The sequence below is a fragment of the Oryza glaberrima genome, chromosome 2, assembly GCF_000147395.1.
Source record: "Oryza glaberrima chromosome 2, OglaRS2, whole genome shotgun sequence".
NCBI lineage: Eukaryota > Viridiplantae > Streptophyta > Magnoliopsida > Poales > Poaceae > Oryza > Oryza glaberrima.
The window spans coordinates 29,827,730-29,843,711 of NC_068327.1; the positions used below are offsets into that span (position 1 = coordinate 29,827,730).

General features: G+C 45.2%; 3 protein-coding genes across 3 annotated transcripts; all 3 read right to left on the reverse strand.

Annotated features, from left to right (window-relative positions):
* Nucleotides 1-434: 434 nt before the first annotated feature.
* LOC127762462 (pyruvate dehydrogenase E1 component subunit alpha-1, mitochondrial) lies at nucleotides 435-4,514 on the reverse strand. Its single transcript, XM_052286989.1, has 8 exons — nucleotides 3,728-4,514; nucleotides 3,551-3,630; nucleotides 2,949-3,026; nucleotides 1,743-1,838; nucleotides 1,584-1,655; nucleotides 1,398-1,451; nucleotides 1,238-1,303; nucleotides 435-760 (listed from the first exon to the last, which is right to left on the reverse strand). Exons 1-8 carry the CDS (start codon nucleotides 4,407-4,409, stop codon nucleotides 716-718), a joined length of 1,173 nt encoding a protein of 390 aa, XP_052142949.1. The 5' UTR covers nucleotides 4,410-4,514; the 3' UTR covers nucleotides 435-715.
* A 1,551-nt stretch (nucleotides 4,515-6,065) lies between these two features.
* On the reverse strand, nucleotides 6,066-9,668 carry LOC127762461 (E2F transcription factor-like E2FE). Its single transcript, XM_052286987.1, has 10 exons — nucleotides 9,268-9,668; nucleotides 9,062-9,182; nucleotides 8,888-8,965; nucleotides 8,342-8,407; nucleotides 8,105-8,234; nucleotides 7,946-8,013; nucleotides 7,781-7,853; nucleotides 7,615-7,676; nucleotides 7,114-7,525; nucleotides 6,066-6,373 (listed from the first exon to the last, which is right to left on the reverse strand). Exons 1-10 carry the CDS (start codon nucleotides 9,459-9,461, stop codon nucleotides 6,252-6,254), a joined length of 1,326 nt encoding a protein of 441 aa, XP_052142947.1. The 5' UTR covers nucleotides 9,462-9,668; the 3' UTR covers nucleotides 6,066-6,251.
* Nucleotides 9,669-11,806: 2,138 nt separating this feature from the next.
* LOC127763621 (TORTIFOLIA1-like protein 3) lies at nucleotides 11,807-15,982 on the reverse strand. The gene is made up of 5 exons (XM_052288386.1): nucleotides 15,015-15,982; nucleotides 14,780-14,909; nucleotides 14,015-14,532; nucleotides 12,788-13,176; nucleotides 11,807-12,418 (listed from the first exon to the last, which is right to left on the reverse strand). Exons 1-5 carry the CDS (start codon nucleotides 15,804-15,806, stop codon nucleotides 12,409-12,411), a joined length of 1,839 nt encoding a protein of 612 aa, XP_052144346.1. The 5' UTR covers nucleotides 15,807-15,982; the 3' UTR covers nucleotides 11,807-12,408.

A 15,982-nucleotide genomic window follows, 5' to 3' on the forward strand; every position in this document is an offset into this window, starting at 1 on the left:
TAAATTTGTAGTGATATATATACTTCTAGAAAATTAGAAGTCTGATCGTCTTAGCATGTGAGTTTTTTAAAAGAGATTTCTTATACGAGTCATTTTGTATTTCTAAAAGTGAACAAAGTATTGTATTTTCAAAAGCGAACGAAGTATGGGGCGTTTTCGTTTTTCAAAAAGTGAACTAACTATAGGGCGTTTTTGGTTTAATACCCTACTAAAATTTAGCAGTATCATGTAGAGTTAATTTTTTTTTGGCAAACCTTGCCAAGACGACAAACATATATGTAATAATGCCTAGAAACATACGAAGAGCGAAGTGTTTTGTTTGCTACTCTATGTTTGACTTAAAATTTTGGTAGCGGATGGACAAATTTGATACGGTATCAAACCAAAACGTCCATATGTTTCCAAGACAGTAAGCGGCGAGGCAATTTATAATCTAGATGTATAATCTTGAACATTTTCTTCCGAAAAGGAGCAATCACGCAGGCAAAGTCTCAAGCTTGAATTTGAAGCCTGACAACAGCGGTTAGATGAATTGCAGAAAAGGAAAAGAAGCAAAAACAAATATGGTGCGATTCTTCCTGACGCATCTCTATACAGGTTCATTTTTGCAACAAAGAATGGCAGAAATGCCTGAGGACTTCTTCACCAATGCTTATTTCTCCAGGCTATCATATCATATTAGAAGAAATAATGCCGCCATCTTCTCGTTGTCAGCCTATGGAAGAGTAGCTCTCAATTCCTTCCTGTCTGCCCCAAATGACTGCAAAATCAAGGTTCGGTTAGAAATGGTTCATCTTCAAACGTTCAAAATGCAGCTGAGGTCAATTCAATGAGACCTGGTTAAAACCATACAGGCTCATTCAGTGCTTGTGAGTTATTATCGTGTGGTTATGGGCAAAATAAGTTCACTCTAACCAAACAAGACGTGCGTATAAAACATAAGCTGAAATTTGAGGTTTAATTTAAAATTGTAAAAAATCCGCTATTACAAGCCAGTGTACTGCTCCATTAGCCTCCATAAGCAGTTGAAAAAATAAGTGCAACATAAATTGAAATTTCTACACTTCAACTTCTTAGAGAACTAGTAAGAAAAGAGATACACCAAGCTGTAACTTCACATTATGAAGAGAATGTGTTTGTGTTTTAATCAAGTGCAGTGTTTGTCTTAGTAAAAGGAAATAATAATGCGGACTTCAATATCTGAGACGACTTAGATGAGTTAGACTTCTGAACTTACCTCCACACCAAAACCCTTGACATAAACATTCGTAAAGAGCTCAGAAGTATCAGGCATAGGACTCTCCTGCAAATATTAAAAAGGGGTATATGTGAGTGAAAATCTAATTCAAAGCAAAACAAGTAAACAAAAAAAAAAAGAAGCAAAATGCAGCAAGAACCTTTGCTTTCGCAATGGCATCATCGACTTCTTTTCTGATTTCTTTCTCCATGTCCTGAGACGAAAGAACAAGTTAATGAATCATAATAATACAGAGAATATACCACTAAATGAAATTGCATCTCTAGTCACGACTGTCATTATACATCACTTAAACATTAAACATATTTGACATATGATATGATACCTTGAGATCAGCAGCAGTTGCTAGGTCATGAGCCAAAATCAACTTCCTAACCCTTTCAATTGGATCACGCTCCTGTTGGCATGATAAAACAATAATTCGTTAAAAACCAAACATCTGGCGTTAATTACACCACAAATTTAAGGGTCACAGGATCCTCACCTGTCTTACACCTGAGATCTCATCCCTGGTACGGTAAGTGCTTCCGGGATCTGACATAGAATGGCCATGGTACCTGTAGGTATCCATTTCAAGAACCTAAATACAAAGAGTGGGGAAACATTAGTAACCATCACTTACTAAAACTGAAACATTTCATTAAGGGTGAATTGCTACAAACTGCTAGCAGGCACAACCATGTTAAGTCAAGTACCAACAGGACTTAAGCATCCATAGAGTAAATAAATCTGTTACTTAAATTTAAGAGTAAATTTCACAAAACTACATGTTTTATGGTTCAAATTGTAGAAAACCACACACATTTTGACACTTGGCACTTAAGTACATATATTTTAGTAGTTTAGTTTCACAAAACCACGCTATCGATAAATGGATTCACCCGTGAGATGACGTGGTTGTTCCATCTAGGATGAGGACGCGACATCCTATTAATTTCGTGCGATTGCTGGTAATAGGATGCCATGTCCTCGTCCTAGGTGAAACAGTCACGTCATCTCGCGGATGAATCCATTCATTGATAGTGTGGTTTTGTGAAACTACACTACCAAAATATATGTACTTAAGTGCCAGGTGCCAAAGTGTGTGTGGTTTTCTGCAACTTGAACTACAAAACATGTAGTTTTGTGAAATTTACTCTAAATTTAATAACATCAATGAGCAACCAAAAACATATTATATAAGACCATAAGTAGTGTATCGCTATTAGGTTATTCCATATTTCACGTCACAATGTTGTCCTAGCAGTAACCAAAGTCGCTCAAGGACACAGCAGCTATGTATCAGAAACAAAGCGCTGTCCCTTCGAAGGAACTTCCACATAAAACAATCTATTCCAACTCTAGTTCACAATTAATCTATGAAGTTACTCTGTGAGTGTATAAAACAAGCTCTCTGGTGTAAAGCACATAATTGCCATAGTGTATTTTACTCATCAATTGATCAACTAGCAGCTACCATCAAATTTTCATAGAAAGATTCAGGATATGTTGATGAACAAAAAGATCCAGAATATAAGTGACTGAACAGGAAAATGTAGGTCAATTAAGCTGCTCAAGTTGCCAGCACTGATTCTTCATGTGAAAATAAACAAGAAATGTGAATCCTAAGCCACTGTAGTTCAACAGTAGCAAATCTATATAATTGCGCTACATAAGTATGCATACTATTAACACGACAAAGTTTACTCACAATTGGGCCATTTGCAATAGCATGCTCTTTTGCGAATTTGCATGCCTGCTTCACAGCAAGAACATCCATTCCATCAACCTACACCAAAGCAATTAGATGATGTCAGTGGCAGATATTAAGTAGAACTTAAACATAAAATGAAAAGATTTCAGTTGTCAATATAATTCAAAATAGGAAAGAAAGAAGAAAGGATGTGTCATCTCAAACTTAAAAGTACAAACCAAATGTATAATACCATAGACAATAAGCTACAGAAGATGAAATGCATTTAAAGAACAATTAACTTCAATCTACAAAGCTATAAACTAAGGTCACATCGAAATTGTCTTTAGGTAACCATTGTGATTTACAATCTTTTTTTCCAATACTTGTTAGAACAGATAGCACATGCTAAAAGCATCTATATCCTTCAACCAAGGCAGCCTCTTCTGCAACTCAAGAAATACGCAGAGTCTTATGACTTATCAGGTCAGACTCTAAAATTAAAATCCACTGCAAGCAAATCACATATCACAATTGGGAACCAACATTACAAGAATACTAAACATTGATCAATCCAGTCACTACGATGAGCAAAAGTAACAACAGTGAGTTCACATCACCTTCAATCCAGGCACATAATCACCACGCTTGTAGTAGGCAGGGCTCTTTGCTGCCCTCCACTCAGCGGTTCCCATCCCATCTGCACAAGGGAAATCGAATCAAGATCATATCACATCAAATGAACAAGCAGATATCACGATGCAATCATGATTCCCAAAAGCGGCACAGGAACTCACAATGGTTGTTTTCGCAGACCAATATAGCTGGCAGCTTCCAAAGAGCCGATATGTTGAGGGCCTCAAAGAGCTGGCCCTGGTTCGCGGCACCATCACCATAGAGGGCAAACGTAGCAGTTTCCTCTTTCCTATACTTCTGCGCGAAGGCGAGACCGCATCCAAGGGGAACCTGGGCGCCGACGATACCGTGGCCACCATAGAAATTGGCGTCCTTCTTGTAGAAATGCATGGATCCGCCCTTCCCGCGGGAGCACCCAGCCTGGCGGCCCATGAGCTCCGCGAACGCGGAGACGAGGTCGCCGCCGCGTGCGAGGTAGGTGCAGTGATCGCGGTACGCGGTGATGATGGAATCGGAGCGGGTGATGGCGGCCTCCATCCCGACGGCGACGGCCTCCTGGCCGTCGTAGAGGTGGCAGAACCCGCGGATGAGCTTGGCCTTATAGAGGGAATCCGCGGCGATCTCCATCCGGCGCATCACGGACATATCGCGGAAGAAGGTGAGGAGCTCGGCCGGGGTGGTGGTGACGTCGCGCGAGGGCGGGTCGACGATGTGGGAGGTGAAGGGGACCGAGGTCTCGATGGTGAGCGGCGCCGTGGAGTCCGAGATCGAGCGCGCCGCGATGAGCGCCGTGGCCTGGGCCCGCGCAGGGGGGACGCGGCGGAGGAGGATGGCCGCAGCCATGGCTATGGCTGCCTAGGGTTTCGCGGCGGCGACGGCGAGGTGGATTTGGGGGTGGGTGGGGAGGAAGGTGATAGGAAGAGAGATTTTTCCTTGAGAAATTCTCGTTGCGCTCTTAATAAAGAAATAAAGAATGGGGCTCGGTTGGTTGGTGTTGATGGGCTTCGCGGGCCTGCGGCGCATATTGCTCTCGGACAGTCGTGTGGGCGTAAAAAATTGCGAGTAATATATATACTTATCTCTGTGAAATTTTATTAGTTCAAACTGAGTTTGACTAGCATAAGATAATGGAGAAATTCGCGAGTTTAAAAAGTTGGTTAGACGACAATTGACGTCAGGATTTATTATTTTGAGCACAATCGCATCTGATGCACTTCCTTTTTTATTAGTATAGTAGAAGATGTTTTTATATGGAGTCTGATCTGTCTTCTTTAGGTTTTTTTTTTCTGGTTTTGTTGGTTGTATTGTCGTTGGAGCTAAATACATCTGGAGTTCTGGACAGTAGCCTATTAAAAATTCATCATCTTTGCGATAATTAAAAAATAATTATCACAGAATGATTGAATATAAATAAACAAGGGATAAATATGTAAAATTATAATTCCAGATCAGAAGAAACACATAATTACAGAGATATAAATGATTTTCCGAAGAAAAAATAACAATGAGAATTGGACTACAGTTAAAAGCAAGGAGACAAGAATTTGTTATGACGTGTCCCTGTCATGACGTTGGGAATATTATAGGTCATTATAAACAGGTGAAGGCAACCCCAGGCGATGGCGAGGGGGCAGTTCACTCGCAACGACTTGTTTCAATTAACCGTCGATCTCAAACATACTAGTTCAGCAATAAGATTGCATAATGCATAGTGCAAGCAGCTAAGCAATGCTAGAATAGTACTACGAAATGTACAATGCTTTCTCTGGCCAAATCCTTTCAGTGCAAAAATAGATTTGGGCTGTGTTTAAATCCGAAGTTTGGATCCCATCACATCAACCTATCATACACACACAACTTTTCAGTCACATCATCTCCAATTTCAACCAAAATCCAAACTTTGCGCTGAACTAAACACAGCCTTGAGCTTTACATCCACTAGCAACTGCTAACAATTTTCAGGTATGTGTAATCATCCTTACAAATACACCTATGATTGCTTAAGTCTTTTTCTTTTTGATCTTAAACTACTACAGTACTACAATTACATTTTACACCATCTGGTACTCCTATTATACTGGCCTGGTAGGATGGTTTTTGACTACTTGAGCAGAGTTCTGTTTCTGCTTCAATTGTTACTGGTAACAAATTCATAACCCCGCCGTTTGACTTATTCGTGAAATAAGCCAAATGGCATATTTGCAAACGGAAAGTAATTTGTGGATATAATTTTTATATATGTGTTCTTAACGATTTAGAAACAAAGGCTGGAAAATAAACTCCAACATCAACTTCAAATTTAAGGTTGAAAATTTAAATTTTAACTGATAAGCATAAGCATAAGCGAAAAGATGAAGCCTTTGAAATGGATTCAAAGCCTCAGACAGCGTATAGTATATACAGAAAAATGAGGGATGCTGCATCGCAAGAATCTAGATGAACTGACAAACTTTAGAATGCACAAACGTAAGGAAAGCTTATAGCTAGATGAATTAACAGTTACATGCCTAACAATGAGGCGAGTTTATCTTTTGGACTGAATAGCCTGGATATTTCCTGCATTGAGTAAATACAATGGATCCTAGGCCTAGGTCATGTCTTTGTTCCCTCATTTTCTTGACAAATTGTACAGGTAAAATCCCAAGCACGCGGTAAGAAATACAGTGCTTGAGATTAATGATTTGACTACAAAAACTGGTTAATGACAGGCATGCCAAAGTGCTGCTGCATCATGCTGCTGCCTTGCGCAAATTCAGAGTACCACGATTTCCAGGCTTCCATATAATGAGCAAAAAGATCGCCCAATGCTGCATTCAGAAAATTGTGGAAGAAATCATGAGCAATTGAATTTATAACAGCATGGTTTCCAAAGTAAAATTGTCATATAGTACTCTACTTCCCTAGCTGCATAGATTATCATAGTACTTTTAGTACAAAGAACTTGGCACCAAAGTCCAAAAAACTCATGCACCATTTAAGTGAAGCCAAGAAACAAAATATAGCAAAGGCTGAAGATCCTATTGATATGTGTATGCAATTTATTTCAGCTAGAAACTAGTATCAAAACTAACAAAGTTACAAGCAAAAACTCAGGGAACAAACACCAGTGATATAGCGCAAATCTACCAGCCAATATTACAGAAACTATGTAAACTTTCATGAAATCAAATAGAGCATATAAAGCATTTGCAAGATTCATTTTCTATGGTTGATTTTTCAATCCACATGTTTCACTTTCTATCAGTATGTTCAACTTAAATCACTTGAAAAAAGATGTCAACTGGTAGGAAACAGATCCACTGAAGGCTTGATGCTGTAACTTCAGAGTGGCATGGTATATCAATATCAGTTAGAGACAGGCCAACAAAGTGGGCTGTAACTTCAGCTAGAAGCCTAGAAACATGTTATAGTACTCCTCACAGAACCAGAGACAGGCTTTTTCCTACCCAAGTCATATTCCATAAGAACAAAATAACCTTTTTTTTGTCTAAGAGATGGAATAAGATCATGGAATTCTTGTAAAGGGTCAAAGAAGAGTTTAACCCACCTTGGTTCTGGTATTGTGGTCGAAATGAAGCAGCAAGGCTCTCCCAGTTTTGAACATTATCTGTGTGTCCTTTATTACCATTGTCAAGCTCTTGTTTTCTTGCACCAGCAGGGTGGAAAGGCCCATAAACAAAACCACCCTTGCTACCCTGCCCGAGCTGTTTCTGCACTGACAATTTGCAGTTCTTCAAAATTTCACCACCACTCTGTGTCAGCTTTGCTTTCTTTGGGATTGTTGAGTCCAGTCTGCTTCTGTTTATGTCAATGTTAGTGAGTTCAGTCCCAAATGCTCTCTTGTTCGATATGGTCTTCCCTGGTGGAGGTACTGCGATTGTGACACCATTTTCAGCTTTTGGTTTCCCCGCTGAGCCCAACCACCGGAATGCAGGTTTCCTTGAGTCTGCCTGTTGTATCTGGAAGCCATAATTCAATAGCAAGTGTTAAGAAACAGGTTCTAACTCATCATTTAACTACATCCTATAAGTAAATGTATGAACCCCACCTTATCAATGAAATTCAGTGATGACAGCACGTTAGCAATGTCATACAGTCTCCGGACTTTAGCTGCATCACAAATACAAGAAAGAAAAGTATTAGCTTTTTTCCCCCTTTCACTAGGATTACTACAAAAGGTTGCATAATTCAGTATAGGAAATGGCAGTACTGACTTCTCATACTGTTCTCTGCGTGACCTTCTCCAAGTAGCAGCTTTGCAGCTTCATCAAGTGAGATTGTGTCAACCTGCTCCGAGATCCCATTTCATAACAATTACTCCAAGAGCATTACATATTTTGATATTTACAACAGAATCAAAGACGCCAGCAATTGCTTACCTCCATGGTCAGGAAGAGTTTCACGAAATTCTGCGTGAGCAACCCAAGCGACTTCTCCTTCCTATGGTCTGCAAATGTAAACCAAAATACTGAGTTTGACACAACAAAATGTAGCTGTAGCACAGGCAGTAAACTAGCACTAAAAAAATTAAGCCGTACCAGATCTAAGCCGGCAGCGAGGTGCGCCTGGCTTGTTGTCAGAAGGGTTGTCAACTGGTTGACTCAGCTTCTCGCTCTCGGTATCACCATCAGCGTCACCCATCTTATCTTCATCTTCGTCATCCGACATCTTCACATCACCGAATAGAAGAAATGAAAATTTTGGTTGAAAAAATAAATTCTGGCAGATAGCTCGATTCAAATGTTCTTGAGAAAGATAAAGATAAGATAGCATACAATGGCTGCAGACGGCTCCTCCACGGGCAGAGGAGCCAATCCAGACTTCTCTCTCAATGCCCTCTCCTGATAAAGCCAAGAGGAAGAAAAGAAGACGCTTTAGGGGAAACTGTTTTAATCCCTCGAGAGGGGATCCCCTCGTTCTTTGTATGTCACTTAAATGGTTATAAAAAAATTTGAAAAAAATTGGGAAGGTGTATTAACATGTGATATAACACTCCACAAACATACGAGTTCAAATTCAACTTCTACATCTCGTAACGAAAAAAACAAATTGAACCGCAGCTAGTTAACGTATATCCAGAGTCAAATTTGTTTTTTTCGTTGCGAAATGTAGAAGTTGAATTTTTACTTGCATGTTTGTGAAGTGATATATCACATATTAATACATCTTCTTAATTTTTTTCAAATTTTTTTATAACCATTTGAGTGACATGCAAACAACGAGAGGATATCCCCTCGAGGGATCAAAATCCTCTTCCACGCTTTAGATGCATTAGACCAACAGTTTCTTGCAGAATTATCACATGGAATGGCAACACAAACCTTGAGTTCTCGCAATGCCATTGGGACGCCGCCGAAGCCTATCCAAGAATAACGATTCTTGGCCTTCCTCACGAGGATCTTCTCACAGATGAATCGAAAACAAATGTCAGAATCAAATCGAGCAAGAAAGAACAAGAACCCTGTCCAGGAAAGGCGGAGGAAGAAGGAACTCACCCCTACGCTCTCGAGCACGTTGACGATGTCGTAGATCCGGCGCCTCTCCACGCCGAGCCTCCTAGCCGCGTCGTCCAGCCCGATAGACTCCACGTCGTCGCGGTTGTACAGAGCGACGAAACTAGAAAACGCACAAAAAAATTCGGTAAGAACAGGGAACCAAAACGCCAAAATCCACGAATCCCCCAGATGCACGAGATCCCCACTTGGAGCAGAGGAGGCCGAGCGACTTCTGCTTGCGGCTGTAGGCGTGGTCACGCAGCTTCCCGCCTCTGCCCTCGACGAACACCGGCTGCTGGCGTTGCGGGAGAGAAGGCACCGCCTCCGTCATAACCACAGCCTCCGCCGCGTCGGCCGGCGAAGACGAGGGTACAGCAGCCATCACCGCCGCCGTCGCCATCGATTCTGCTCGCGAGGATTGGATCTTGGTGCGTCCGCGGGTGGGAGAGGAGAGGGAATTCTCGCGGAAGTATTATAGATGGATGGATCTGGACGGGTTGCGGGAGGCGCCGGCCGTTGAAACGAATCTGAAGAGGAGAGGGGGCTTTGATTTGGCGCGGCGGTGGCGGTATCGCCTCGTTTCAAAAATTCTCTCGCCGCGCAAGGGCTGGGTCGAGTGCACGCCGCGCCTACCACCAGCAACCCGGGTGGCTGACAGGTGGGGTACTCGGTTTCTCTCGCGCTAACTCCGCTTTCCATGGCCCCATGCGTCAGCAGCAGATGGGAGATTTGAATGAGCGCGCGTGGTCCCAGGTGGAGGCCCACTTGCGGTCGGACCCATGTGTCGGTTAGTGAAGAGGGGGTGGAGGAGCTGACGCGGAGGCACACGCGCCCTGTTTGAAATTTAAGCGGCGGCCGCGCGCGGCGTGCGCGTGCGTGCCCGAGCAAACACCGAGAGGCGGTTTTGTGAGGCGCGGGGCGGAGGAAATGGGGGCAAACAGGCGTGTGATTTGGGGGGGTTTTGCGCGGTGGCGGTGGACGCGCGCGGCGCGGGCACGGACGGGGGCGCGGGCGATTTGGCTATTTTTCCCCACGGTTGGTGGGTTGGGGCGGGTGTTTCGAGGGGATTTGTTTAGGGAGCGGCACGTGGGTGGTGTGAGATGGCGCGGGGGAGCAGAGGCGCGGCATGGCCTTCTTCGCTGGAATCGGATCAGGAATACGGTGATGGTTTTGGGTCCACGACTCCACGTTTAGGGTGGAGCCGAAGCCGATGCAATCCGGCAACAGCGGCACAGCGGTGTGCAAAGGGACAAGCACAAGCTGCACAAAACTGCGGACACAGCGCAAACGTCAAGCAAAGCTTCGCCACCTCCGCTGTGCCTTCTGCTGCGTTGTGGAAAGTGCCAAGTTGACCCCGCTAGCATAGTTGTCGAGTCTTGAGTGTACTGTGCTACTGCATTGTCTGTTCTCGGTTCTCTTCACTGCTGATCTGCTCGTATGGTGTGGGTAAAATCCTGGGATTTTGTATGTGAAACTAATATCTGAACAATTCCAACAGGCCTTAATCGGAAAAGAAAAACTCAGGCAGGTACTTTCATCGTAGGTCCAGGGACTCCAGGCTGATCCGTGCGAATTATGGGCCGGTCTCTTGACAGATTATTGTGTTATAATAATGGGCCAGACCTTCCATGGGCCTAGGACTTCTCTTAGGGCAAGAGCAAATGCGTCACGGTATTTGTTCAGCCTGGGGCTGGCACATTGGATGGAACTTGTACCAAGCAACTTAACCCCACAGTGCAAGCTAATTGAACTGGGCCCCACCAACATCATTTTTTCATCTCCCCCCCTCTCTCTCTTCTTTACCTTTCCCAAAAATTCCAATCCATCCCCTCCCAACCGATTCCTCTCCAGTCTCCGGGCGATCCCGTCGGCGCCGGCACCGGCGCCTACCTCCCTCCCCTACCCGCCTCAGCGCTCGACAGCGGCGGCGGACTGCATCTCGCGGGCTTGGCGCTCGACGACGGCGGCGGACTTGGCCACGTCTCCTCTCGTGTGCCCCCGCCGCCTCGTCCGCGTCTTCCTCGCCGCCGACCGGAACTGCACTGGTCGGGGCGCGGCGCGGCACTGGCAAGGCTCGCCAGATCCGACAGCCGTGGCTCGTCGAGGAGCGGCGTGGCAGCGGCGAGTCTCGACGACAGCGTGGCAGCTCGCCAGATCCAAGTGGCAACGACTCGTCGGGGCGCGGGACGAGAATGGCCGTGGTCGTGGCTTCGTTGCCGTCGCACTGCCCTCCTCGCCTGCACCGGCGAGCCCCTCCCTCTCTCTCTCTCTCTCTCTCTCTCTATGGGTGTGGATGCGATTCTTTGATTTCTCTGTGAAAATGCTGACGAGGTACTCGGAACCAAACAAGGTCACACGAACCTGGTTGAGACATAGGTCCCACCCCCTTTTCTCCTCCACGTATGCAATCTGCCTAGGTGGAGAGTGGAGGCCAAGTGCCACGTAGATGCACAGTGAATGGCCTTGAGCAGTAGAGGTACTAGCTATGCCCTGTTTTCAAACGGTACAAATTCTCCCCCAAATGAATCTGCAGTTATAGTCTATAGAATCTTTAAAAAATAAATTAGAAATATGTAGTCATAGAATTAAAAAATAAACTATAAATAAGAAACTAAGAAACATACGTATTCTCACCTCACCAAATGGTTACTCGTGCCTTCCGAACAAGACTTTAAATGCCACCCACCAACCATTTTAAACAATAACGCCGAGTCGAGACTCGAGAGTGAAAAGGCACAGAAGCACTGCTCATAACTGAAATCACTCGGGCAGTAATGCCGTTATGTCAAGTTGTCAACACCTTCAGAGTTCAGAAAGAAGGCAAAGAAAACTCACGAGCACAGAAGCTGTTTTATCCAAACTATTTACAGGATACATTCATAGCTTCGTACAGAAACACGTTGTGCCTACATTCTTATAAACGGAAAAAAAAAATAAAACAGTTCTGAAGTACCACGGCTGCGCGGGACAAAAGATAATGGCCAATTGTCAAGCCCAACTCCACCAGCAGGGTTTCATGAACACGGTTACTGTATCCTCATTCTCCATTTCTCGGTGAGGCTGTATAATCCGAATCCCTGATAATTAGTGAGGATCCAGCTCAAGAAACGAGTTCTACCTCAGGATCTATGCTTTGCAATACTGCAGTGACTATGCTTTGCCATAGTGCAGTGACTCCCGTAGAACACCATGATCCATGCACACCACGCGCTTTCAGTTCCGGCTCCAACAAAGGAAAAAAAACCCTCAGGAAGTCTCAGAGAAAGAGAGAAAATGTTGCTACCTTCATGCTTATGTATGTTCTAACTTGAGCAGCTCACACATCAAAGAAAATGTCTTTGTCGTGCCTAGCCCATCCTGAAGAAATTAGGATAGGAAAAACAATAATTAGTTGCCAAGTAGCTGAGCAGAAAGTAATGATATTAGAAAAACATATTGGGAATTTAAAGTGTAGGTTGGTGGGAAATGTGAAGGAATACCAGTCTGAAGAAAAGGAATTTTCAGCTAGGATACAACGGACCTATATAATGTTGACATGCCACTAGCATTTAAATCATTATAATGCTATGTATTACATACAAAAGGTATTACTTTTCTGCTGCTATGTTAGTATCCACTACCAGCTAGGTCTCCATAAAAATCTGATTGGACAACTAATGTTTATATCTATGGACACTAATTAAGTTGTAGAGAAATGTTGTTATGCCATAATTAGCCAATAATTACCTTGACTTTGGTAAAGTCAAATCCTTTCTTCTGCCTTCCTGAGCAGTCGCTGTTCTCGCAGCAGACGAAATGTTCGGCTCAGCTAACGGGTTGGTGACAAAACCACCCTGAACTCCAAACTTTTGCCTTCCCCACTTGTAAGAAGTTCTGCTCCCCTCCGAACTGTTTCGACCATCAGAGACAGAAAAACTAGAAGAGTATCTACTAGCATCATGACGCCTCCAGAATTTTGGGTTCAGAATGCAGCATGAGTTGACATGAGCTTCGCTGTTTGATGTCCTTCCTGACGAGGCAGCTAAATCTCGGGAGATTTCATCCAATGCCATCTCAAGTCCATGTACCCTTGTCTCCAAAGAATTCATGCCATTCTCAGATTTCCCCATAAATTTCTGATAAACAAGAGGAACACAAATGTCAGATGACCTTCCAATAAACATGGATGGTATGAGAACCTTGTAGCATGAACTACTGTGTATAATTCCCAGAGTGAATACTGACTATATGGGTTGCAATTTAACATATCAATTGATGCATGGCAATTTAACAGATGCGAGTACAGCCAGCAGAAAGATGAAGTGGTTCTTCTGGACTGTGAGATTTAAAATAGTGATAAACTGATAATTTGCATATTAAAACATAGTGATATAGCACATGTCATGTTGCTGTTCCAGGTTCCCCCCCCCCCCCCACACACACACACAACAAAAAAAAAAACCATGACATTGCTAAATGTTCAAAATACATTGATTTGACTAGTGGGATGAAGACATTCAAGTGGCAATTATACATGATGCACACAGTAGCAATACCTGTCTGGCATATGCAACAAGACTCCTGACCACCGACAATTTAGAGCATGACTTAACATGCCCATTCAATAGTCAATGCAATGAGAAGTGGGCTTTACCCTTCTACTTATTAGTCTGCACAGAAGTTTCATGGCTACAAGCCCTAGCAAGGAATGTCTAGTGTACTTACAGCATGTTTTTGAAAGGCCAAAAATCGAACTGTACTGAAAAAAAACATGCCTCTGTATTTATAGCAAATGCACCTTTCTTGTTAATGAACATGTACTGAACAGACCATAAAAGATTAGTAGAGCTACTGTGAACATGTACTTGAACAGACAGCCAACACTGGCTAGCGTTGTCATTTAAATATGAATGATCAAGAGCCTAGCTGAATTAAATTGTACAATGTAAGGTCAAGCCAAGCAAAGGAAATCACCTGGATAAGATCTAGTAAACTGCTCTGCTGATTTTCAATCTGAAGCAGTTGTGACCGAATCTCTGACAATCCCTCGTCTTTGTAACCTGTCTGAAACCTCTCTGATCCGCCACCAATCTCAGAAATTTCTTCCATGTTACCACCCTCCTCATATGGAACAACTCGTGATCCTGCTTTCAGTCCAGCCACCTTGGTCGCCCTGTCATCGCCATCCTGGAAAAGCATCCTCCTTGCTTCCAGTCTTGATCTCACATTGCCTCCTTTCAGAAGCTTCTCCTCTGTCACCACTTTGATTGGGGTGGCATCTGGTGTAACAGCAATGTCAACCTTGTAATCACGGTTCTTCGCTTGGCCCGCCTTGCGATATGAAGGAGGTGATTGCTTCTTGTTTCTAGCTGATGAAGAGCTATGCCTTTTGTTGACACTGGGTGAGGCATCAGGAGGAGGCGACCTGCTTGCAGGTAGACTATTCCTCCTGGTCGACGATGCAACCGGATATCGCCCATCACTTGCACTCCCTATAGAATCCAGCACATGGCCAACTGTTCAGAGTTCAGTTTATACAAATCTAATAGCAGTAAAATAAAATCATCCTCTTTATTTTGATCTTTATCAAAAGCACTTGATTCCTTTTGTTCCTTTTACTCGCAACATACAGGATTACAAGAGTCCAAGCTAAATTACCAGATCTGAGTAACAAAAGTAGCAACAAAAGCAGCAATTAGAACTACAGAATAACAACACAGCTCCAAAATAGTAAATAACCTGCAAGAGAAGATCGTCGTTGAGAGTGCGATGCCGGTGGCGCACCGGAGGAGCATTCGTCCTCTTCAACATCCGGGATCTCCTTCCATGCCTCGATCATCCTGTTCATCGAATCTCGCACAATCTTGACCTGCATTGCCAAACAAGAACACGAAAAGACTCAAACCCTACGCTCAGATCCAGAAAAAAGATGAAACCGCCAAGATCCATACCGAGATAAAGAAAGGGAACCAACCTTGTCAAACCTCCTGGCCTCGAACATGGTGATGCAAGAAGATTTGTAGCTGACGAGAAGATCCTTATGTTCTAAGGCCAATGCAGCAAGAGCCTCGGCCGCGGCCTTTCTCGCCGCCCAGTCGTCGCTGGCGATTGTGTCGCGGAGGCACGGGACAGAGGCGGTGACTTCAGCGGCGCCGGCCGCGGATGCAGAGACGCCAATGAGAGAGATGAGCGCGGGCTTGGCTTTGAAGGCATTGCTGCGGAGGAGCTTGAGGAGGCGGGGTTGGAGCTTGTGGATGTAGGAAGCGAGGTCGGCGGTGGGGGCCGAGGCCTCGACGGCGGCGGCCGTGGCGAGCGCGGCCGCCGTCTGCGCGCACTGGTCCTGCTCGTGGAGGAGCGCGTCGGTGAGGGGTCGGAGCGCCGGGGAGGCGGAGGCGGACGCGGCCGCCGCCGCGCGCGCGGTGTCGACGAGCGCGGCGCGCACGGAGGAGTCCTGGTCCCGGACGCGGCGGAGTGCGGCGGCGAGGATGCGCGGGACGAGCGGCGCCACGGCGTCGCGCGGGTGCGCCGCGGCGACGAGCGCGAGCGCCCGCAGCGCGTGGCGGCGGAGCGGGGTCTTGTCGGTGGGGCGCGCGTCGGACACCGCCGAGACGAACGCCCCGAGCTCGTCCGCGGCCAGCGCCCGCGCGATGGCCTCCAGCTCCGCGGCCGCCATGGCCTCCGTGTCGCGGTCCGACAGCTTGAGGAGGCACCTGTTCACCCGCAGCTTCAGCGGCTCGCCGCCGCGCGCCCGCCCCGCCGTGCCCATGGCCCTCTCGCTGCGGTGCGCCTACTCTGGCTTGGCGAGACGAGACGCGACGCGACGCCAAGATATTGGCGGCGTGGGCTGGGAGGAGTTAGCGGGTCGCGGCGTGGAGTGGCATGGAAGCCAGCGGAGCCACTGGCCAGTGATGTCCGATAGGTGGCGGGTGGGGCGTAGGGGCG

What these genes read in the sequence shown, in the direction of transcription:
- LOC127763621 (XM_052288386.1), bottom strand. Translation starts at nt 15,806, where the DNA reads ATGGGCACGGCGGGGCGGGCGCGCGGCGGCGAGCCGCTGAAGCTGCGG. An exon ending in AGGCCAGGAGGTTTGACAAG is followed by an intron (nt 14,910 to 15,014) that starts GTTGGTTCCCTT and finishes TTGGCAATGCAG; the next exon opens with GTCAAGATTGTGCGAGATTC. An exon ending in ACGACGATCTTCTCTTGCAG is followed by an intron (nt 14,533 to 14,779) that starts GTTATTTACTAT and finishes TGGATTCTATAG; the next exon opens with GGAGTGCAAGTGATGGGCGA.
- LOC127762462 (XM_052286989.1), bottom strand. Translation starts at nt 4,409, where the DNA reads ATGGCTGCGGCCATCCTCCTCCGCCGCGTCCCCCCTGCGCGGGCCCAG. An exon ending in GGTCTGCGAAAACAACCATT is followed by an intron (nt 3,631 to 3,727) that starts GTGAGTTCCTGT and finishes TCCCTTGTGCAG; the next exon opens with ATGGGATGGGAACCGCTGAG. An exon ending in CAACTGCTGCTGATCTCAAG is followed by an intron (nt 1,452 to 1,583) that starts GTATCATATCAT and finishes CTTTCGTCTCAG; the next exon opens with GACATGGAGAAAGAAATCAG.
- LOC127762461 (XM_052286987.1), bottom strand. Translation starts at nt 9,461, where the DNA reads ATGGCGACGGCGGCGGTGATGGCTGCTGTACCCTCGTCTTCGCCGGCC. An exon ending in TGGCATTGCGAGAACTCAAG is followed by an intron (nt 8,408 to 8,887) that starts GTTTGTGTTGCC and finishes TGGCTTTATCAG; the next exon opens with GAGAGGGCATTGAGAGAGAA. An exon ending in CGCAGAGAACAGTATGAGAA is followed by an intron (nt 7,677 to 7,780) that starts GTCAGTACTGCC and finishes TTTGTGATGCAG; the next exon opens with CTAAAGTCCGGAGACTGTAT.